The sequence below is a fragment of the Camelus bactrianus genome, chromosome 34, assembly GCF_048773025.1.
Source record: "Camelus bactrianus isolate YW-2024 breed Bactrian camel chromosome 34, ASM4877302v1, whole genome shotgun sequence".
Lineage (NCBI taxonomy): Eukaryota > Metazoa > Chordata > Mammalia > Artiodactyla > Camelidae > Camelus > Camelus bactrianus.
The window spans coordinates 2,386,109-2,407,161 of NC_133572.1; the positions used below are offsets into that span (position 1 = coordinate 2,386,109).

At 54.2% G+C, this 21,053-nt stretch overlaps 3 protein-coding genes and 1 long non-coding RNA gene across 13 annotated transcripts in view; 3 read left to right on the top strand and 1 right to left on the bottom strand.

The window, feature by feature from the left end:
* Positions 1-2: 2 nt before the first annotated feature.
* Positions 3-3,380, top strand: LOC123619761 (uncharacterized). The gene is made up of 3 exons (XR_006728412.2): positions 3-110; positions 468-1,809; positions 2,447-3,380. It is a non-coding gene; the product is annotated as an uncharacterized LOC123619761 (long non-coding RNA).
* Positions 1,151-12,114, bottom strand: FOXM1 (forkhead box M1). Of its 5 annotated transcripts, none has more exons than XM_074357414.1 (9): positions 11,969-12,114; positions 9,733-10,281; positions 9,001-9,152; positions 7,676-7,876; positions 6,652-6,780; positions 5,811-5,855; positions 5,163-5,232; positions 4,836-5,011; positions 1,151-2,576 (listed from the first exon to the last, which is right to left on the bottom strand). In XM_074357414.1, exons 2-9 carry the CDS (start codon positions 10,232-10,234, stop codon positions 1,572-1,574), a joined length of 2,280 nt encoding a protein of 759 aa, XP_074213515.1. In that variant the 5' UTR covers positions 10,235-10,281; positions 11,969-12,114; the 3' UTR covers positions 1,151-1,571. The 5 variants fall into 5 exon arrangements, with proteins under 5 accessions (XP_074213515.1, XP_074213513.1, XP_074213514.1 ...); XM_074357412.1 differs by having other exon boundaries at positions 5,163-5,235; XM_074357413.1 differs by lacking the exon at positions 11,969-12,114 and adding an exon at positions 11,717-11,853 and having other exon boundaries at positions 5,163-5,235.
* RHNO1 (RAD9-HUS1-RAD1 interacting nuclear orphan 1) lies at positions 11,735-19,384 on the top strand. Of its 5 annotated transcripts, none has more exons than XM_074357430.1 (3): positions 11,735-11,841; positions 16,959-17,210; positions 18,058-19,384. In XM_074357430.1, exons 2-3 carry the CDS (start codon positions 17,043-17,045, stop codon positions 18,610-18,612), a joined length of 723 nt encoding a protein of 240 aa, XP_074213531.1. In that variant the 5' UTR covers positions 11,735-11,841; positions 16,959-17,042; the 3' UTR covers positions 18,613-19,384. The 5 variants fall into 5 exon arrangements, with proteins under 5 accessions (XP_074213531.1, XP_074213528.1, XP_074213530.1 ...); XM_074357427.1 differs by lacking the exon at positions 11,735-11,841 and adding an exon at positions 12,230-12,348; XM_074357429.1 differs by lacking the exon at positions 11,735-11,841 and adding an exon at positions 12,351-12,435.
* Positions 19,385-19,648: 264 nt separating this feature from the next.
* The window catches only part of TULP3 (TUB like protein 3), a 36,779-nt gene continuing 35,374 nt past the window's right edge, over positions 19,649-21,053 (top strand). Inside the window, exon 1 of one of the 2 annotated variants that reach the window (XM_074357434.1) lies at positions 19,649-19,704. In XM_074357434.1, coding sequence (XP_074213535.1) covers positions 19,664-19,704 — 41 coding nt within the window. In that variant the 5' untranslated portion in view covers positions 19,649-19,663. Of the gene's footprint in view, positions 19,705-20,277; positions 20,408-21,053 lie in introns of those variants that run through there. The other variant, XM_074357433.1, reaches the window with a different exon arrangement.

The following is a 21,053-nucleotide window of genomic DNA, read 5'->3' on the forward strand; positions in this document are numbered from 1 at the left end:
CTCTGCGGTTGCCACGGTGACACTTCCTGGGTGGTGACGCAGGGAGGAGGTCCTTACCTCTCCCTGGGAGGTCTCTTCAGCGCCTTGGGCCCAGCTGCGTCTCGTCTCGGGTGAGGGAGGCAGGGGATAGGACTCGGAAGGGACTTGCCTAGGAAGGCAGGGGAGGGGAAAGCAGGGCAGGCTGGCTTCCGGGCCTTGGGTGGGGTTGGAGGTGGTCAGGAGGCATCTGTAACTGGGCCCATCCTTCTGAGGTTGGGGGGTGCCCCTGCGTAGGCCTTTCTCTTACTGGGGAACTCTGAAAGGCCTACGTTAGCCAGCAGGTTCAGAGATTCCCAAAAGAGGCCGGCTGTGCAGGACCAGCACTGGGAAACTGCGGACTGCTGTGTGTGGAGCCGGGGGTGGGGTGGGGGAGTGGGTTTGGGGTTAGGGTAGGGGAGCGGACTGAAGCCCTTCGTGCCCTCTTCCAGGGCTCCGTGTGGGCATCAGGCTGTGCCTCTTCCCCGTCACCACCATCTTCATCGTCACGCACTTTCCCTTCCACCCCCTCCTCACGCCGCAGGGACCGGACAGCAGCATGCTGCAGACCAGCATCTCCACCCTGGGTTTTATTGAGTAGCTGGTGGCAGTAGTGTTCTGGAGCTGCTTCCCTGACACGCAGTCAGCTGGGGCCCGGCCTGGCTCTGCGCAGAGCTGAGTTGTGAAAGCTAAGGAAGGCAGGCGGGGCTGCCCTCCCGCCTCTTGGAGACTCGGGCCAAGCTCTCTACGTCTCTCTGGCATGATTAGGACCCTGATCCGAGAAACGGCTCTCGGACATGCCAGGGCACTCACTCTGCTCCACCATCCTCCATTCCCCCCACCCCCATTCGGCTCTTGACCCATCTCAAGGGACATGTTTTACCAGGAATTCTTCCTGCAGGAGAGCTGAATTGGAAACCCAGGGTGGCGGGAGGGAGGGGTGGTAGGAGGTACCCTGGTGAGCAGAGCCACTCACTCTGGGCACCTACAGTGAGGAACCCGTGGGGGAGGTACCTGGGCCTTGAAGAAACCGTGCACCCCAGGCCCTCCCTCCCCCAGGAACCACAAGCAAGGAAGAGAAGCAAACAGACCCTTGTCATCCTAGCCACCTCCTGGCAGTCTCTGGATAACAATCTAAGGAGACAGGCGGACGTTTATAATTAGAGGATAATTCAGAACATATACACTATTTACAAGGGCGGCCCTGCACAGAGCAGGGAAGGTGGGAGGCTGCCGGGCACAGGTGCAAAGTCTAGGGGGCTCCTCCTCTCTCTTCACCCTTGTTTTTGCTGTTCTCAGCCTCAGCTCCGAGCAGGGAGTGAGGAGTCGGATTCTCTTGGGGTCTGCGGGTGGCGCAGAGACCGGTCACCGGGACCTTGCTGCTGGCAGAATGCCCAGTGGCGATTCCGGCGTGACACCTGCCTTGGTGTTGCTGGGTAAGGTGGGGCTGGAGGGGCGGCCGCTCCCTGCCTGCTGTCCTCACCAGAAGGCTAGAGGGGTCAGCCACGTGCGCGCCGGGAGCGGACAGCTGGAGCGGCGAGGGGTAGGCCCTGTCTCTACCGCAGCTCGGGGATGAACTGAGCCCAGCTGATGCCGTCAGGGCCCAGCGGGTCCTCGTCCAGGCCGGGGAAGCTGATGTCCAGCAGGATCTTGCTGAGGCTGTCATTCATCGTGTCCAGCACCAGGCCTTCTGTCAGAGACCGGTTGGCAGAGAGGCTGGCGACCTGCGGCTCAGTGGAGCTGAGCTTGGGGACTTCCATCTCTGAGGGGGAACAGCTGCTGAAGGGGTCAGAGGTAAGGTCAAAGGGCTCGGAATTGAGGAGCTCTTGGGGCGAGTCAAAGAGGGGGACGCTTTTCAGCGGGGTGGTGGTGAGATCTGTCAGCTCCAGGGAGTCAGGCAGGGGGCCAAAGGCACCCTGGGGGGTTCGAACTGGGCTGAAATCGAGCCCCCCCACTTTGGCTGGGGGTGTGAGCACCCAGGACTCAGGGGTCGTGGGGAGGACAGATTTGCTCGGGGTGGAGGAGATGGGCAGCGTCTCCTTAACGGGTGTCTTAAAAGGTCCTCTCTCCTCCTGGGAGCAGCCAAGCTGGGGGCCAGGCTGCGAGGGCTCCAGGGGGGCAGCGAGGTCCGCAGCTTGTCGGGAAGCCCCAGGGCCCTCGGAGAAGAGCAGCTCCGGCTCGTCCAGACAGGGCGGCCGCAAGTGCTGTTTCCTTCGAGACCGGCTCATCTCCCGCCTCTCCCGCCGTTTAATCACGAGCATGTCGGAGACGCAGCGGGCTGGCGACCGGAGCCCACTGTAGGGCTTCTTGGGCCTGGGGGTGGGGGAGTGGGGCGATTCCTCCTTGACAGACGGGCAAGGCGAGGGCCACTCTTCCAAGGGCGGGCTCTCGACTTTGATGGGCCTCCCTAAGTGTGGTGCTTCCTCCCCAGGCTGGATTTCTTCCTCCTTGATGGGCTGGACCGGAAGCAGAGGAGACAGCACCTCTCTGAGCGGGAGTTTCTCCTCTTTCACTGGTCCTGCAGCGGGCAGGGGGGCCGCCCCGTCGTCCGCCCCCAGCACCTGAAAGGGGGGCAGGAGGAGGTGAAGGCGGGGCGCCGAGATTCAGTCAGACCGCCGCTAAAATGAGTGACGTGCTGGTGCTGATCCCCTTCTGTCTTTTTAAAAAGTCTCAAAAACAATTAAATATGAGGCTATATGATGAAGGTGGTAATTCAATTCCAGGAGTAAAAGACAGAGCATTTAACATGGTCAGTATCCACCTGAGGGAAAACGAAGCGGGAGGCCTGTTCCATACCGTATACAAAGATCATAGCAGAGAACCCAAAACCACACGAATCCTAAAAGGGAACCTAGGAGACTGCGTGCACAGTCTGAGGGTGGGGGCTGACCTGCTTTACCAAGACTGGAAACCCAGAAGCTGCAGAAGAGAAGAGACACATATCTGACCACATAAAAATTTAAACTCTCCCCGTGGCAAGGGATACCATAAACATTGTTAAGAAACAAACGATAGAAGTAAAAAGTATCTTCAGCCTAAAAGACAGGTTAATATTTGAATAACAAAGGACTCTCACAAAAGAACAGAAGCCTGTAAAAGGGAGGCCACGCCCACAAACCAGCATCTCACGGTGAGCAAGTCCAAGGACCAGACTCCGTGGGAAGGCACTCACCTGCCAACAAGCAAAGAAAGACAAAGGAAACAAGGAGACACCGCTCATACCGTAGGTGGGCAAATATTTAAAAGGCTGCTAATATCAACTGCTGGCAGACATAGGTCTTGCTGGTGGATATGTGAATTATCACAGACTTTTTTGGGAACCCATCTTGCAATATTTAATAAAATTTAAAATGCCTGTCCACTCAGCAATCTCATGTCTGGTTTTCTGTCCTATAGAAGTAAAAGTGCTAGGAAGAAAAATACATGCAAAGATATTCATTGCAGTTTTGATCACAGGGCATAAAAACTAGAAGCAAAATGTGCCCATAGAAGCAAAACGATTGGAAAATTTTTGGCAGAGCCACACCATGGAATCTTACATGGCCATTAAAAAACAATGAATCTAGAGCGATGCCAAGGTGACTTAGAAGAATTCCCACGGGACAGTGAGTGTGTGTAACATGTTCCCATTTTCAACCTTCTGTGTGATGTGTGTGTGTGCATAAAATGGCTGTGGGCAGGGAGGGTGCAGCTCAGTGGTAGAGCGTGTGCTTGGCATGCATGAGGTCCTGGGTTCAATCCCCAGTCCCTCCATCAAATAAATAAATAAATAAGTAAATAAACCTGAATACCTCCCTGCAAAGAAACAAACAAAAGACTTAAAAAATTTTTTTTAAAAATGGCTGTGGGGATTTGTGTGTGCAGCTTACACTAAAAGCATGGGCAAATCCTGGAAAAAAGCATGCTAAGTTGTCGACGTGGGTTGTCACAGGGAGCAGAGGTGATGTGGGGGGGAGGGGAGGGAAGGGGAGGGGATCCAAAAAGAAGAAAAGGGGAAAAAAAGATTGCATTGAAGCAGAAACAGTTTACATGACACCATCACATTAATGCATTTATGTGAAATCGCATATAGTGGTATGTACACCTTTATGTATCTTAAAACTTTTTTTTAACAAAAATTTAAAAAAGAAAAGCAAAGCCAAGTCTGTCTGGATTCCAGAGCCCCTGCTCCCATCTCCACGAAGGGGGCAGAGGGGCCCTTCCTCTGCTTGTCACAGGTCGGCTCTTGCTCACAAATCCTCCTCTACATCACGGTATGGTCTGAACTTACCCTTCTCTTCTTCCTCTGCCAGCTGGACCACTGATGCTCAACTGGGAGCAACTCCCTCCAGGAGGGGGCGCTCCTGGCATCTAGCGAGGAGGGACCAGGTGCTGCTAAATGTCAATTCAGGGCCCAGGAGAGCCTCCCTCCACCCCCAGGAAAGAATCATCCAGACCCAAACGGCAGCTGGACCGAGGTGAAGACACCCTGAGTTAGACAGACCCACACCTCACACGCCCTTATGTGCTCTCTCCACACCTGTCTGCTCACCCAGATCTACTTCTTTCTAGAGCCTGCTTCCCTTGTGAGGGCTTCCTGAACCAGCCCAGCCCATCTGCCATAAGCACCCCATCCGAATTCCTAGACTCACCAGGCATTTGTAAGCCTCCCAACACCGCGAATGTCGGATAATGAGGGCCCTTTCATCTCTCATCGTGCCATGGAGTTCTATGTATTTACACCACGTTTTCCCAGCTAGATTTACAGGCTTCTCAAGGGACACTCATCAGAACTCTTAATGGATTGGAGCCTCTCCTCGGAGGAAACCAGAAGCACTGACCTTGGGCGCGATGCGGACTCGCTTGCCATGCCGGGCGAGCTCCGAGCTCATGAGGGAGGCTGCCAGGGGCAACGGCACCTTGACTGAGGGCTGCAGCACCAGGGACTGGTTCACCGGGAACTGGATGGGCACCAGGTATGAGCTGACCCGTGGCAGCAGCGGCTTCATCCTCCGCCCTGGGAGGAAGCGGGAGGGGTCAGGAGCCAGGGTCTGAACACGAGCCCCTTCTCATACCCAGGATCTTCAGGCTTGGATCCCCGAGTTCCCACTCCCCAAAGGTATGTCCCCAGGACAGGGCCTGCCTGGGGCCCGCTCCCCCATACTAACGTGCACCCAATGGGAGTTCAGTTTTGATGGTCACGTTCCGGCGGAGCTCAGGGTTGGGTCGTTTCTGCTGCTGCTTGTGGCAGAGACGGAGAGAAAGAGGCCTGGGTTAGGAAGGCAGGGGAGAAGGCAGGAGACCCACCAGCTGCTCCGGGACCCTGCACAGAGCTGAGCAACCGCCTGCTGGTGGGAAGGGGGTGGTACAGACACACTGAGGGAGGCGGGGGTCCTACCACCTCATCCAGGTGTCCTCACGCCTGGGATGCAAAGCATGGAGCACTAGGAGGGGCAAAGAAAAGCCAAGTAGAGAAGTGAGAGAAGGAACTGCCGCCTGCCAGGCCCAGGCCATGTGCTGTGGCTGCGGCCTCGCATGGAGCCTGTGGCCTGTCCCCTGCCACACCCACTATGCTCCGGCACTGAGCCTGGGGGAGGGGGAGGAGCAGCAGGTGTGAGCCCCCATTCGGGGGAGAGGAGGTGGCCGGCACCAGGGTTCTCACTCCCGGAAGCCCGGGGTGCCCTGCATCGGGGGCCGGCAGGCACACAGCCACAGGCTCCCTTCCCCTGCTTAACGCCTTGCCCCGTTCACCGAAGCCATGCTGAGCGTGGGAGGGAAACCAGGCCGAGCCCCGAGCCGGAGGGGAAGAACCTTACTGATTCCAAGTGCCCGGGAGACTGTGGAGACCCTGGGTCCAGTGGCTGGTGGCGGTCAGGCAACGCGGGAGAGAAACAAGACGAAGTTACCGCCGGCGCAGCCAGTCTGAGCAGGCCAGGCAAAGGCCTGCTCCTGACTGATGCTGAGGGCCGCCCCGGACGGTGGGCCCCCCAGGACAGCGGGCCCCCCAGGACAGCGGGCCCCCCAGGACAGCGGGCACAGTTAGCAGCAGCCTTAGGGGCACTCTGAGATCCTAAAGCAGTTGCTTCAGAAAAGATATTCTGGTGGCTCCGCTTCTGCTCTCCAGCCTAAAGGAGGGCTATTTATTTATTTATTTTATATATTTTTAAATTATTTATTATTATCATTTTTTGTTAATAGAGGTACTGAGGATTGAACCCAGGACCTCGTGCATGCTAAGCATGTGCTCTACCTCTGAGCTACACCCTCCCCTCCAAGAAGGGCTTTTTAAAAACAAGGTTTTCCAGACTTTTTCTGTAAGGATCACCTGAGATGTCTGCTAAAATACATATTCCCAGGCGCATCCCAGACCTACTGAGTCAGAAGCCCCATGGGAGGGGCCTGGGAAGCTGTATTTTAAAAAGCATTCCAGCAATTCTTGTCACAGGGCAGTTAGGGCAGCACTGCCCCAGGAAGGCCTCTGTTCGGATCAGAGAGCCTTCTCCACGGCCTGGCCTAGCACAGCGGCTTGTCGTCCCTGTGGGCTGGCCGGCCCCCAGCTGAGCAGTTAAGACCATCCCAAGGAGGACTTGTTTCCTTCTGAGACGGAAATCACGACCCCCACCGCCGGCCCTATTCGGACAAGATCAGGACGCTCACCTTAAACACCTGGTCCAGCGTCAAGTAGCGATTGGCACTGGGGTGAATGGTCCAGAAGGAGACCTTGCCATTGGCAGACGTCTCACGGACAAACATGTCGTGAAGAGAGAGGTTGTGGCGAATGGAATTCTGAAAGGGGAGGAGGACACCACGGATCAGCTACTTTGGCTTTGGAAACATCACCTTTAATGCCGCCCCCCCCCCAAGGAATTCAGCCCCAGGCTCTGTGTCCTTGGAACCCTGCCTATTGGCAGCTCTCTTCCAGACGCTGCACCTGGCAAAGCCATAAACCTGAGCCATAAACCCCTCCATCCCAGGAGAACAGAGACCAGCCAGTCCTGAGAGCTGACACGGACTGGGAAAGGGGACTGAAGCTGTGAGCAATAATTAGAAGCAAGAGAGGTGAGTGAAGAAGGGAAGAAGCTAGGGAATTTAGTTGAGGTAAGAGTATGAAGTTCAGTTCTGCTGTGAGGGAAACAATACAAAAACCCCCTTGGCCCGGGATTAAGGGTCTGTCGAGAGACCTAAACTGTGGCTCTGAGCCTCGCGTGAGCTACGGGTCCCAGACATCCCAGTGTTCCTGTGACTATGAGGAAGAGAAGCTCCCTGCCTTCTGGAGAAGAGATATGACTTTACAGGAGGTGAGTCTTGGGTCATGAGGCTCACAGGTTTTTTTTCTTTCTTTCCCCCCTTTTTTCATTAATATCTTTTCACAAAGCTCCTTAATCACTCCAGCTGCTGTTCAGTGTAGCACAAAAGTGGGCTTGGTGCTGCACTGGAGTTTCCATTAACCCGAGGCAGTTAATGGAGTCAGACGAATGACTGCAGAGCTCTGACTGATGATTTTGCCTGAATTCAGCAGGATCGAGTCACAATCCACAAGACACAACTGTTTACAGTTCTAGCATCCTTTGCATTTAACTGTTCCTTCCCCACCAGACACAGACTGAGGCACTTCTGTGCAGATAAGCTGTCTACACAGGGCCACAGCGACCTCGACCGCAGTTGTTAAGGGACACAGTACCTTCCAGCCTGGCTTGGCTATGTGCTTAAAATAGGGGAAGTGGTCCTCAATCCAAGTATAGATGTCTTTCAAGGTCATGCGCTTCCTCTCCGTGCTGTTGATGGCAAATTGGATCATGGCCATGTAAGAGTACGGTGGCCGCTCAGACACAGAGTCCTGCCAGGACGTCGATGCTCCCGGGGGCCCCTCCACCTGAGGGTTCTGAGAAGCCAAAGGGAAGGAGAAAAGGCAATGACTGGGCAGAGTTCACATGACCTCCCCGGCTCCCCACCCCAACTCCTAGAGAGAGATTTTATCCCGTAAAAAGTTACTGGAAACCAACTCATCCGAGACCACTATTCCACAGAATAAAACTTTAGGATTAGGAAGGGTCTCAGAGATGATGTGCTCTAACCCCCAGACACTGTAGAACCACTGCTGTCATTGGTCATTTTGTTGACGATATTGCCTGATGGTAAGCCTGGCCTGTTAGCTGAAACTCCTAGGAAAGTTTGGGATATATTATGACTCTTAAAGCATCCATTTTATGTTAAAACTATACCCATTCTTCAGATCTGGGAGTTGAGGGACCTAGGTCTTAGTCCAGTTCCTACTCCTGATGTGATGTGAATAAACCCATCTCCTTTCAATGTCTGTGCAAGAGAAATATTCCCAAGAGTATGGGACAGATAAATGTTCGCAAAGCACACATCTGGCTGAGTCTCAGGCAAAGATCTGATCATTCACATTTTAAGAAATTGAACTATAACTTTATAAAGTACACGTTTTAAGTGAACAGCTCAGTTTTTACTTATGTATACTTCCATGTAACTTCTCACTTTTAATGACGGAATAAAGGGTGCACCCAGAAGGATCCAGGAACGGCAGCTGTGAAAAACCTCCCCAGGCCACACAACTGGGTCACATCAATTTTGATTGCTGAAGTATTTAAAATTCACACCTAACTCATTTTATTTGGCACTAACGTATCTTCTAATAAAACAATCTCACTAAAAACGCTGTGTTCCTTTAATACTGTTGGGGTGCCTCTTTAAAGTTCAATGGCTTTCCAAACTAAGACATCTTCCTGAAGACCTGCTAAGTACCTGCTGCTAAAGCACTGAAGCCAGTGCTGAGGGCATACTGAGTGAGCCAGAGGAATCTGCCCTCAAGGAGATTTCACAGATGGGGGGAAAGAGATCCCAAGCAGAAAGAGAGCTCTAAATCAAGTGAATTGCTAATACCAGGACTCGGAAATTCTGCTCTACAGGCCACTTCATCTATCCCCTTCTTAGAAATTCCCTGCCCCTGCTCTGACTGCCCTAGCAAGTGGCGGAACCGTTCACCTTGGCCTGACTCTGCTCCAGGTGACGGTTCTCCTTTTCCTCCGTCTCTTGCTTGATGCTGCAGGAGCCCAGCCCATCAGAAGTCATCTTCCCAAGCCACTGGATGTTGGTCAAGCTGTTGTCTAGAGTGCAGCCTGCTGCCTCACCACCAGCTGCAGGGAAGCAACCCAAGATGCCAGTTAGCCGCCTGATCTATGCCCAGCAGGCCCAGCAAAACTGGTGGTTAGGGACCATCTCTCCAGACCTCTGCCCTTAGGGACACGGGCCCTCAGGTACTCTCCCCATTAGGATTTCATGGGAGAAACTGAGGAGCACAATTTAAATTGCATTTCAGTCTGAGCCACACTGAGCCTTAGAGAAGGGTCAAGGCAACCTTACAAAAGCAACATTGAGCATCTGCACAGAGAAAGTCATTTTTCCTCCTCCTGCTTTCTCCTTTATTCAGATGGAGAAAGATTCCTACTTCCTTATATGGTCAATGCAAAGGATAAAGAGAAACAACAAAAAAATCCTTTCCCAGTATAAAGAAGGCAATTGGAATGCTAAATCAGATTGCAACCCTTTTGACAGTGCCCAGATGATCTGGGTCAGGTTTCAGGATGAAGACAGACAAGACTATTCCCCGGTTCAGGCAGATGCCTGTCTGTCCTAAATGTCAGCATGGCTGACTGCAGTCCCGGCCACAGAGAGGGAAGCCTGGCTCCTCACCCCTTTGCTTTGCAGAGCACATACCACAGCTTTCCCATCTCCGCCCAGGAAGGGCTCCAGGTGGCCTCGGAAGATCCACATCCGGAACTGCAGACTTTGGCCCCAGGGTCTCGGTGATCACTTCTGTCCTCTTGGGCGCGTTGCTGGTTTGGGCTTGAGGCTGGGGCCCTGGAGGGTGGGTGGGGGCTCCCCCACAGCTGATGAGGATGAATTTGTTGGGCCCACTGCTGCCACTCTCCTTTCCCTTGGCCGTCAGTGCTGTGATGATGTTCTGGATGTTGGCATTGTTGGGGACGGCCACCACTTGGGTGTTGGGCATGGTGGGATGGTTAATAATCTTGATCCCAGCTGGAAACTTGCGAGGGTTGGACTCTGCCACCTCCTCGGAGGCCTGCGCTCGACCAGGCTCCTGTTGGGCAGGGGGCCTCTTAGGCTCCTCTTCTGATGTTTCAGCCGGGGCATTTTGGACAGGAAGGGGCAGCCTCCGTCTTTTGAGAATCAGTGGCCGACGGGGGCTGGTTTTCATTATGAATCTGGGCTTTCACTCTCCATTGAGAATCATGAGCGTGGACCCTGGGAAGTGCAAGGGGCAGCAGGCTGTTAGAGATATGTTAGGCTGAGAAGGAGGTTCTGTTAGAGGGGTTCCTCATCATGTGACCAGCAGCACCAGCGCACAGGCCCAGGAGGATGCTCCCTGGGCTTTTGGAAAGACGGCAGACAAATCAGGAGACGAGTTCTATTGATGGAAGTTAAAACTGAAACAAACAGAAGCAATTCAAAAGGGGGAAGTGGGACTGTGTTGGCTGTAGGTCAACATAGCCAAAGGTCTGGAAGCTTAAGAATGTTTGGCTACAGAAACAAGTAAGGAAGCTACAAAAATGCGGAAATGTCTATTATTGTCTAAATATGGATCGGAGTGACTGCAGGGATGGGAACGCTGGAATAGGACATCCTGACAAAACTCTGATTCCATACTCCATTCTAGCATAGAGCATTTCTATTTTTTAACATCATCCTAGTCTATCAGTTAAAGGATCTATGCCCACGGAATCATAGGAAAAAGGCAGACTGTACTATTGCCCTGTTGTCACACACACATGAAGACGTCAGATCAAAAGGAAATTGCTCTATTCAAGGCCCAGGGTAAAGCTGTGCGGGTCATGTGTTGACACTACGTACGGGGTGACAGTCACTTCACCGGCCGTTATCCTTGTACAGATTTTAAAAAATACGTTTGTCTTTCACAATTTGCAAAATATTTACACAGTGATATTTTAGTACTTGCATGTGCTTATTCATATTTTGACCTTCTAAGCGTGTTACTGCGTTGCTTAATTTCTCTTCCAGAACCAAGACTGTAATCCCTATTTCCTGACCAATCGAATGTGCTCTCATCACTGTGCTAAGGTGGTTTTGTAATAGTAAGGAAAATAGTTTTATCTTTTAAAAATTGTGCTTTGTTGATTTTAACAGATGCATGGACTACTCTACCATTGTGTAAAATTGTGTAAGTCTTCTGAGAGGTACTTGGAGAGACAGAGGAATGGGCTGTCCCTTTTTTAGGATATCTGCTACCTCCCTAAAACGGACTGTCACACTCGTGACATTTGCCATCTGCTTAGAGTTCACAGACCCTCCCCCTCTGCCTCCTCCCCTTCCTTTATATCCAGGATTCCTCTACCTTCAAATCTCAGTTTTACTTCCACCTCCTATCTCTTCCAGCCTCCCTCCCTCCACCCATCAATCACTGGACTCTAGCATTCCCTCCCCACCCCCAAAAGGTATCTTCCTGGTCTAAAGCGTAATTTTTCCTTCCACTCTGACCAGCCTCTTGCTACCACGGCCAACACTTTCTAGCCTAGTCTTCGGAGCGACTCCAGGGTCCCCAACCCCACCCAGACCAGGACAAAACTGCGCGCGCGGGGTGGGGGGGTGGGTGTCCCAGAACCAGGAGGAGGGCCCTGGGAAAGGGCGGAGTGGAGGCAGTGCTGCCTAATGGTGAGAGTACCTGGGCGCAGGGGAGGGTGCGAGCAGGTCGGTCTCGGCTGGAAGCGGAGTGAACTCAGCCTGGATCCCGGCCAGCGGGCCGCCCCTTCCCCCCGAGGGAAGGCCCAGGGGCGCTTCGCTAAAGAGGTGAGGACGCGGCCGGGCGGTGGGATGCAGGCGCGCTGCGCACCCTCGCCAGCCTCCGGCCGCGCTCAGCCCCTCCACGCCGCGCCCGCCGCGCCCCCGGCCTCCAGCCCGCCCGCCGCCCGCTCACCTAGCTGCACCGCCGGCCGCGCCGGGCTCCGGGCGGCTCCGCGCTGCTCCCGCCTGCGGGCCGGGCCGCGTCCCGGGCGGCACTCGCGCCGGCGGCGGGTCCCCGGGCTGCGGGGCGGGGAATCCCGGGATCCCGGGGGGGGGCGGTCCCGGGCCGGGGCCGGGGGTGGGGTCCCGCTCCGGCGCTTTCAGTTTGTTCCGCTGTTTGAAATTGGCGCCGGCGGAGCGTTGCGGTCACGTGACGGGCGTCGCCAATCGGCGCCGGTCTTGTCTCCGCGTTCGGGCCGGAACCCGGGCGGCGGGCGGAGCGGCGGGCGGAGCGGCGGCCGGGCGGGCCCCGCCGGGCAGGAGAGACGGGCGGAGCGGCGGCGGGAAGGGCAGGTGAGGCGGGTGAGGCGGGTGAGGCGGGCGGGGCGGGCGGGGCGGCGGCGGGTGAGGCGGCCGAGGCGGGCGGAGCGGGCGGATGAGGTGAGTGAGGCGGACGAACCGGGCGGGCAGGCAGGCAGGCAGATGAGGCGAGTGAGGCGTGTGGACCTGGCGGGCGGAGCGGCGGCGGGTGAAGCGGGCGGATGAGGCGAGTGAGCCGGGCGGGCCGGGCAGAGCGGGCAAGTGGGCCGGCGGGCGAGGCGGGCGGGCCGGCGGCTCGTGGGGAGGGCGCAGGGAGGCCCCACGGGGGCGGGACGCGGGGACCCTGGGGACCCCGGGGACCCCAGGGACCCCGGGGCCGGCCCCCGGCTGCTCTCTGGCCCCCGGCGCCCCTCCGCGCTGCTCGCGCTTCCCGGGGTCTTCCTCCCGCGCTGGTTTCCTCGCTGGGGGGCCTTAGTGGTGGGGGTACTGCCCTCCGTTGACCTCCTACCAGCGACCATCCGGGCCCCCGACTATCCTGGCGGCCCCTGGAGCGCAGCTTCTGGCCTCGTTCAAGTTCCCTCCGTAAATTACACGCACAGCGCGAATCCCGCCTCGGCTCTGGGTCCTCTCCCTCCCCGCCCCTGCAACCCTTTACCGGTAATGAAGTACTTGATTTATTAACTTGGTCACACGGTGAGTTGAGCATCTGCTCTGTGCCAGGCCGCGCTAGGATGCAGTGGCAGAGTGGGTCTTTCTTCTGATGGGCGGAGGGAGGAGCTCATTTCCGAAGTAAACTAGTTTATTTAAGCAATAAACTTAAGAAGAGAAATATAGCTGTGAAGTGATGAATCAGAGGTCAGGGATAGCTTCGCGTATCTACAGGAGGGAGACCTTGCGTTCCTTAATGTAGGTGAGAAAGGCTTTTCTGCTGCACTACAGCCGGGGCTTTATGCAGACGAGGGAGACCTCAGAAGGGACTGAGGTGTGCAGGTCCACGCGGCAGGAGACGAAGCTGGACGTGGAGCAACAGGCCCGTAGCCACCACTGAGGCTTTTGGTTCTTATCCAGAAATCAAAAATGAGTCTTAAGCAGAAGTGAGCCAAGATCAGATTTGCATTTTAAAAAGGTCCCCCTGCAGGGGGTGCCAGAGTGGGTTAGGGTAGACCAGTTAGGCTATTGCACTACCCCAGGACAGAGCCGGTGCTTGAAGGGCGGTGGGAGAGGAGAGGAGGGAGGGAGGGAAGAAGGGGAGGGATATTCTTTTTCTTTTGGGGGGAGGGGATTAGGTTTCTTTCTTTTTTTAATGGAGGTACGGGGGATTGAACCCAGAATCTCGTGCATGCTAGGCAGGCGAGCTCCCCCCCCCATATTATTATTTTTCGCAAAGGAAGAATGTTTTTTATCACGTTTTGAGTTGAATCTAATAAAGTCTTTTAAAAAATTACCGCTGATTCTGATCCCACGTTTAATACTGAACTGTCACTAAAAACCATGATTGTAAGTTTTTTCCCCAACTGAAGTATAAGTGACATAACACGTTATTTCAGTTTCAGGTGGACAACATGATTTGCTTATGTCTTATACATCGTGAAGTGATGTATAAGTAAGTCTAATTAACCATCTGTCACTATACAGAGTTTTTTTTTTCTTGTGATGAGAACTTTAATGATTTACTTCCTTGGCAACTTTCAAATTTGAAATACAATATTATGGACTTTCATCACCATGCTGTACGTTATACCCCATACTGTATTTGCTTTATAACTGGAAGTTCGTACCTCTTGATCCTCTTTGCCCATCTTGCCCATCCCCCAACCACCCTCCCGGAAAGAGGGGTATTACTGAAGCCACAGGAGGTAGGATTGACAGGGCTTGCTAATTGGGTTGGGTGGGAGGTGGGGGAAGTGTCAAGGTTTCTGGCTGCGTCGCTGGGTGACTGAGGATACCATTGCCTGAGCACAGGCCCTGGAGATAGTCACTTTTATGGAGGGGGTGCGGGGGAAGCGATGGTGAATTCCGTTGTAAACGTGCTGAGTTTGAGGTGTTGGAGGCATCTAGTTGCTGTCAAGTAGGTGGTGGAATACATGGGTGTGAGTGTGGAGGAATTCTAAGCTGACTATATAGACACTTGACTCATCTACTTGTAGGTGGTTATTGAAAACTGGCCTAAGAAAAGCGTGTAGAATTAAGAGGGCTCCAGAGCACAGCCAGGGAGGGACAGGCCATGGAGAGCTAAAGGGATGGACCTCTAGTTACAGCGGAAGGAAAGGATGGATGCAGGTAGACTTAGGTTTAGATGTTTGCTTTCTGGAAAATGAGAGTATTTCCTTTGATGTCTCCTGTATTCTTTGTGAAGTAGGGATTAAAGCAATTTGTTTGGCGAGAAGAGGAGTTCTAAAGTGTTAAGATAATCTTTATGGAAAATGAGTTGATCAGGGAAACAGTAGGCCTGCCGAGCAAGGCGGGGTTCACGGGAGGCAGGGGGCTTTGAGCAAGGGGTGTGTGGCAGCCATAGTTACCACTGTCACCTGGCTCCTGGGCTCCTGCAGGAGCCTTCTCACTGGGTTCCCTGCCTCCTTTCTCCTTCATCTCTCCCCAGCCCGCCTTTTCTCACAAAGCACTTATAAGGCTAAATCAGATTATGTTACGTCCCTGCCTGGACCCTGCAGTGGCTGCCTAGTGAAGAATAATTCAACCCCGAGTCCTTAGCCTGGCCTTAACCCTACATTCTCATCTCCCACCCCCCAGCTCAGCCATGCTGACTGTACTGTTTCTTGACCAAGTCAAACACGCTCCCATCTCACAGTTCAGTCTGAAATATCCTTTCTCACATCTTTCTCTTGTCTGCTTGCTCTCCTTTCTTTGTTCAGGTCTTTGCTCAAATACACTTTTCAGAGAGGCCCTCCCTGACGACCCTGGCTAAAACAGCAGCCCCTTACGCTGTTTCACTTTTCTCTGTACCTCTGATCACTTCCCGACTAGACTAGATGTAAGGGCCTCCAGGGCAGGGATTTAATTTTGTAACCTAGTATATATTTCCAGCACCTGTAACAGTGCCCAAAACACAGCAGGCACTCAGTAGACATGTGCTGAATAAATTGATGAACAATTGGAGGTGTTTATTACCTGCCTTCTACCTAAAATGTCGGTTCCTTGAGGGTAAAGACTTTGTCCTTATTTTTCCTCTCCTTCATCTCCACTGTCTAGTGACATAAATCAGAGTCTGTTGCTCTTTTGTTGGTGACTGAATGAATGAATCAGGACTGTTCAGTGGGACCGGTCTGCCCTGTTGTGTGACCCTCCGGGATGCCAAGTGGCATCTCCCCTTCACCTCCACCTGCTGCATTCAAACTTCTGTCCCACCAACCCGTGGACAAAAGCTCTTATTAAAACTGATCTGGGTACTGGATTCACTGGACACTTTTGCAGACTTTTTATTACTTTGTGGGGCCTGCTGTCCCTGCCTCTCTCTCCAGCCTCCCGTCTCTGCCGACACAGCCCAGGTTCCGGCCTCATCGGCTCCCAGGTGGCACAGAACCTTCTGCCTGGTCCGCCTGCTTCCGGGGCACTTGTTCTCTCCTTTCACACTGTCGCCAGGACCATCTGCCTAAGAGTCAAAACAAAGGAAAAACAATTGCGCTACTTATGAGACAACTGAAATTTGAACACAGGACATTTGGTATTTAATATTTAAGGAAACACACACGTTACTATATGCTAATGTATGTATAAGTACATACAGTATATAAGTATGTATATTTGTATATGTTAGTTGTGTTCATGGGAACGGTATCATGACTGGGAATATATCGTCAAAATAATAAAGGGGTGGGGAAGTGGGTGGGGTGTGGATGGATCCTGACTGGCCATGGGTTGATGGTTGTTGGAGCTGGGTGATGGGCATTTGGGGGCTCATTATACTGTTAACTATTTTTTTGTATATTCAAAATTATCTGGCGTAAAGGTTTAAAAAAAATCCAAGTGTGATCATATCCGTCTGCTTCAAAATTTTCAGTGACTACTTAGGTCAAAGTCCAAACTCAGACGGTACACCTGGTTTTCTGACCTGACCCGGACACTGTCCCACCTCAGTCCCTGCAAGTTGTCTTTTCACGCCCTGTGTCCAGCTACGTGGAGTCTGGTCCGGAGTCTGCAGTGCTCTTGTCTCTCCTGTGTGTGTGCTTGGAGCGCCCTCCCTGTTCTTTGGCTTTTCCCAGCCCTCCTGTACCGAGGCTGTCACCCTCTCCAGAAAGCCTCCCTTGGTGGAGTGGAAGCACTGTTCTCATTGTTGTAATTGTCTCCCTCTGCTAGACTCTCAGCTCTTTGAAGACAGGGACAGTCTGTGTCCCCGCAGGTGCTTGGCACTCAATGGTTGTGGAGTAAGTGGTTATTCATCTTTAAATTCCCAACACCCAGAATGGTGCTGGCAGGTGCTCGATAAATGTTCATGGGATGAACGTCGTTGAGTATGAGCTCCTGTGTATTGAGCTGGTGGTGTGGGTACAGGAAGCCGGTGCGGGTACAGACGCCCTGCAGTCCTGGGGCAGGGCTGCAGGCCCGTAGGGGAACCGGCTGGCAGAGTGTGCAGGAGTGCTGGGGAGTCACCGGATTATCTTCTCCCCACTTGTGTTTCCTCTCTGCAGGCATGGGTTGGAACTGGAGTCTCTCCCCAGACCTGACTGCAGCCAGCATCATGCAGTTACTCACTGCTCTTCACTCACCTGTTGATGCCTCCCAGAAAAAAACGCTGCCAGACGGCCCAGAAACCCCAGCTGCTATTCCACCAACAACCACTAGAGGGCCCCAGACACCGCCAAGGATCTCCCCAGCTTCCTGTCACCCACGCTAGACAGGTGCCCAGCAAGCCCATTGACCACACCATCGTCACTTCCTGGGTAGGCCATGGGAGTCTTACAGTGACTTTTACTCTCTTAGGGTTCTCAGTGCTGACTCTGCCCAGCAACCCAGGGCTTCCAGAGAACAAGGAGACTCCTGGGGGCGGAGACAAGGAGACAGTGTCCTCTTTCTGCCTGTCCTCGGTCATCTTCTCTGGCTTATCTTTTTCCCTAAGTTCAAACTGAGGTGTGGGTTGCTTGGAATTGGAGTCTCTCTCCCCCGCTGTCCCCTGAAAGAGCTGAGCACGAAGTCTTCACTCCCCAGTAGCTGGGTGAGAAAGCCAGATAAATGGCTCAACGAGTCAAAAATGAGCTTGTTCCCAGAGCTTCATGTGTGAGGTGGGGTATTTAGCTAAGTCTTCTCTTTACTGCTGAGTGGATAGAATATGGAAGGAAAGTCCTCAGAAATGGTGTGTGTTATATTCTGACAGTTGAAAAGCCCTGGGAAGAGAACACAGCTCCTGTATGTCAGGGAAGTAGTGTAGCGAAGGAGCCAGACAGAAGCCTATGCCCTGCCTCAGAGAGCTCTGCCAGGTGCTGGGGGCGACCGTGGCCAGGTCAGCCGGGCCCTGCCGTCAGCGTCCAGAGCGAGACGCTTAGCTGTCCTGCAGCCGTGTGATGAAGTGACAGAGGCGTTGTCCCCTTTCTTGCACACGAGGAAACTGAAAGCCAGGGAGATGGAGTGACTTGCCCAAAGCTCATACCCCTTTCCGCCTTCATCCAGTTAGACAGCTTATCTCAGGCCCATTCCTGTAGCGGGCTCCTGCTTGGGATCCTGGCCATTGGACGCAGTTTCCTTCGGTTTGGATGTGGCTCTCCCTCACCTTTTCTCACTCCCAATCCTTAGGTATCACCTCAGTTTGATACAACAGCAGAAAGCTGGTTCCCAGCCAACCATAAACGTCATCTCCGAGCCCAGGCCAGGCATTCAAGTCGGAAATCTGCCACCTGCAAGTTTCCGCGTCTAACATTTGAGAGTCCACCGTCTTCCTCCAGGTCAGCCACACCCGGGACCCCCTTAATCAGGGGCTGCCCCAACCAACCAGAAAAGGACATTGCCAGAAGGGCCTTAGTTCCCATGCTCAGTCCCCAAAGCTGCGGGGAGCTGTCAGCACCTGCACTTCAAAACCTACCTTACGTGTTCACCCCACCTGATATCCAGACCCCAGAGTCGTCCGTGAGGGGAGGGCTCGTGCCCCCAGAGCAGAGGGGAAACAGCCTTCCGAGCGGCTCCCTTCACAGCAGCACTCCCGAGAGCCCCGAGCCCGGGCCCGTTCTGGTTACAGACACCCCCGAGGAGAAGTACGGAATAAAGGTCACCTGGAGGAGGCGACGACACCTGTTCATGTACCTCAGGGAGAGAGGGAAGCTGAGCAGAAGCCAGTTTCTTGTGAAAAACTGACGGGATTTCTCAGACATCAGGCGTCCCAAGAAACTGATGGCTGGTTTTCATCCAGTTGCTCACATCACTTGTCTGGCTCACAAGCAAGGACGTCAGTAGGGTAAAATGGAAGCAACACCAGGAACACCAGTAGAAAAAAGATATTTTAACTAGAGCCGTGAAGTCATGAGGGAATTCAATTTCCAGACTTGCTTTATAAAATATCCGGTGCCATAAACAGTTTTTAGTGTCATAAACAGTTCACTTCATATTTTCCTTGTATTAACTGTTTTAAAATTTTAAATATTTTAAAACTGCTTAAAATGTATGTAAATAAATGGCTGCAGAAAGTTTTCACAGAAGCCTGCTCCTGACACTAATGCAGCAATACAGCCTCCTTCACAAAGGGGTTTCTTAGTTGTTCCCTGTAACCACTGCTTTTTCAGCCTTCTAATCGCTTCCTTCAAACTAACTCATTCCACGTGTTTGAGTGCCAGCTCTGTGTACAGCTCCCTCCGTGACATGAGACATGGAAAAACTCGAAGCAAAGTGAGTGTTTATAGCTGCTGCCTCTGCTCGTCTGCTGAAAGGGCAAGGTTCTGAAGAAAGGGCAGCAAGCCTGTTTTAATGAGTTCAGTGGGATCAGGGGAGATAAGTTACTTCGCGGTGCTATGTTTTCATCTCTTGCTTCCAACTGAAGTAACCTGTAAAAATTAAATAGGGTGGGAAAATGATTTATTGTCTTAACTGTTTAAAATGTATGTAAATAAATGTGTAATGTTTTCAAATACTACTTTTTATTGTAATTAATGTAGAAGGACTGCCCGGTCAACAAAATGTCTCGATTGTCCTTTCATCCACACAAATAGCATCTCTCTCATTCAACTCCATTTCGTCAGCTTTCAGAACCAAATCTGTGTCAGGTCCAGCCTGAGCCAGACAAGCAGAGATTATTTACTTTAAAAATGGGTGGAGGCTGACCAGCGAGCGCAGTGCCAAGTTCTCTGCCTCTTAGAAACTCAAAACTAGTGTGGAAACACTTGGCCTCGGAATGCTGTAAAGTCAACGTGCGATGACCTTTGACAGGGCGCTCTGTGGAGTCTGTAATGCTGCGTAAGCAAGACTTACTGGATCCAATAGTGGATCTCAGTAGGATACGGGAGTTTGAAGACGGTCGGTAGGCTGCAGAGAGAGGAAGGTGGAAAAGGTGGTCCGGCGAATGTGCGCGGCCGGTCTAGGACGCTCTAAGACCCTGGGCTGGACCAGGGGAGGCTGTGGGGGGTCCAGTGTGGCTGGGAGCAGACGCATTTGGTTGGGAAGAAACGCTGGGCCTGGCCAGGGATGGTTCGGGGAAGGCCTGGGTGTTGGGAGGGCTGGCACGCGCGGGAGTGGGCGGAGGTCTGCCAGTCCCCCGGGGCGGCGCCCCCAGGAAGCGCGGTGGGTGGTCTCCGGGTAGGGCCTGCAGGGTGCCGGCGGGCCCAGGCGCTACGCGGTTAGCTGGGGATGGGCGGCTCCGCCCTTAGCAACCCGCTCGTAGCAACCCTCCCGCGGCGCCTCCGCCCGTAGCAACCTTCCGGGGGAGCGACGGGCTCATGGGCCAATAGGCGGGGACCGACGAGCGCGCGGCGGCCAATGGGCGCGGAGCAGCGGGCGCGCGGGCCAATGGGAGGCGGCGACAGTGTGAGGTGCTGTTTCGGGGCGGGGCGGCTACGCCAGGCTGGCCCCCGCCGCAACGTCCCGGGTGTGGACGCGGCAGCAGCTCTCGGAGCGGCGTGATGGAGGCGTCGCGCTGCCGCCCGGGACCCCGCGGGGACAGGTCAGGAGCGGTGGCGACGGGCAGAAGCCGAAGGGGGTCGTGGCGGTCCGGGCAGGAGCCGAGGGGAGCGCGAGGCCTGGGCCGGGGGCGCGGGGGCGGTGGGAGAGGACCGGGCCCAGCGGCGGAGTTGGGGCGGGGGGCGCCCGCGCCGAGGGCCGGCTCGTGTCCGGTCCCGCTGGGACCCGCGGGGTCGGTCCCGCCTCGTCGGAACGCGTCAGGCAGGTGGCCGCCCCTTCTGGGCCCGCGCGCGGGGGCGCTCCGGGGTCCAGCAGAGCCCGCTGTGGCGGCGGCGCTGCGGGCGGTCACGGACCCGGGGTCGCGGAGCGCGGATGCGGGCGGGGCGGAACCGCGGCTGGGTCTCGGCCTGAGCCCGCACCGCCCGCCCGCTCTGCCCGGCGGCCCCCCGAGGTGCGGCCGGAGCGGGGTCCGGGCCGGCCGGCGTGGAGACAGCTGTAAACCCTTGAAAGCGCTGCGGTCCGGGAGGCCTCGGGGTAGAGAACACCCCTTTTCCTTTTTCTTCGCCTTTTACTTACAAGAGAGCTGCGCCCTGTGAAGCTGGCTCATTGCCCTTTGTTTTTTTCTCAAGTCGAGTGGAGAATCTACACTTAAAAGTGTAAATAGGGAGGCGCCAGGAGGAGTTAAAGTT

Bases quoted from the DNA above. Each gene is read 5' to 3' on its own strand.
- FOXM1 (XM_074357412.1), bottom strand. From the start codon at position 10,234: ATGAAAACCAGCCCCCGTCGGCCACTGATTCTCAAAAGACGGAGGCTG. The intron at 7,877-9,000 runs GTGAACGGTTCC...TTGGCTTCTCAG, and splicing joins TGGAGCAGAGTCAGGCCAAG to AACCCTCAGGTGGAGGGGCC. The intron at 5,856-6,651 runs GTGAGCGTCCTG...GACCGCCACCAG, and splicing joins CGCTGGACCAGGTGTTTAAG to CCACTGGACCCAGGGTCTCC.
- RHNO1 (XM_074357430.1), top strand. From the start codon at position 17,043: ATGCCTCCCAGAAAAAAACGCTGCCAGACGGCCCAGAAACCCCAGCTG. The intron at 17,211-18,057 runs GTAGGCCATGGG...CCCAATCCTTAG, and splicing joins ACACCATCGTCACTTCCTGG to GTATCACCTCAGTTTGATAC.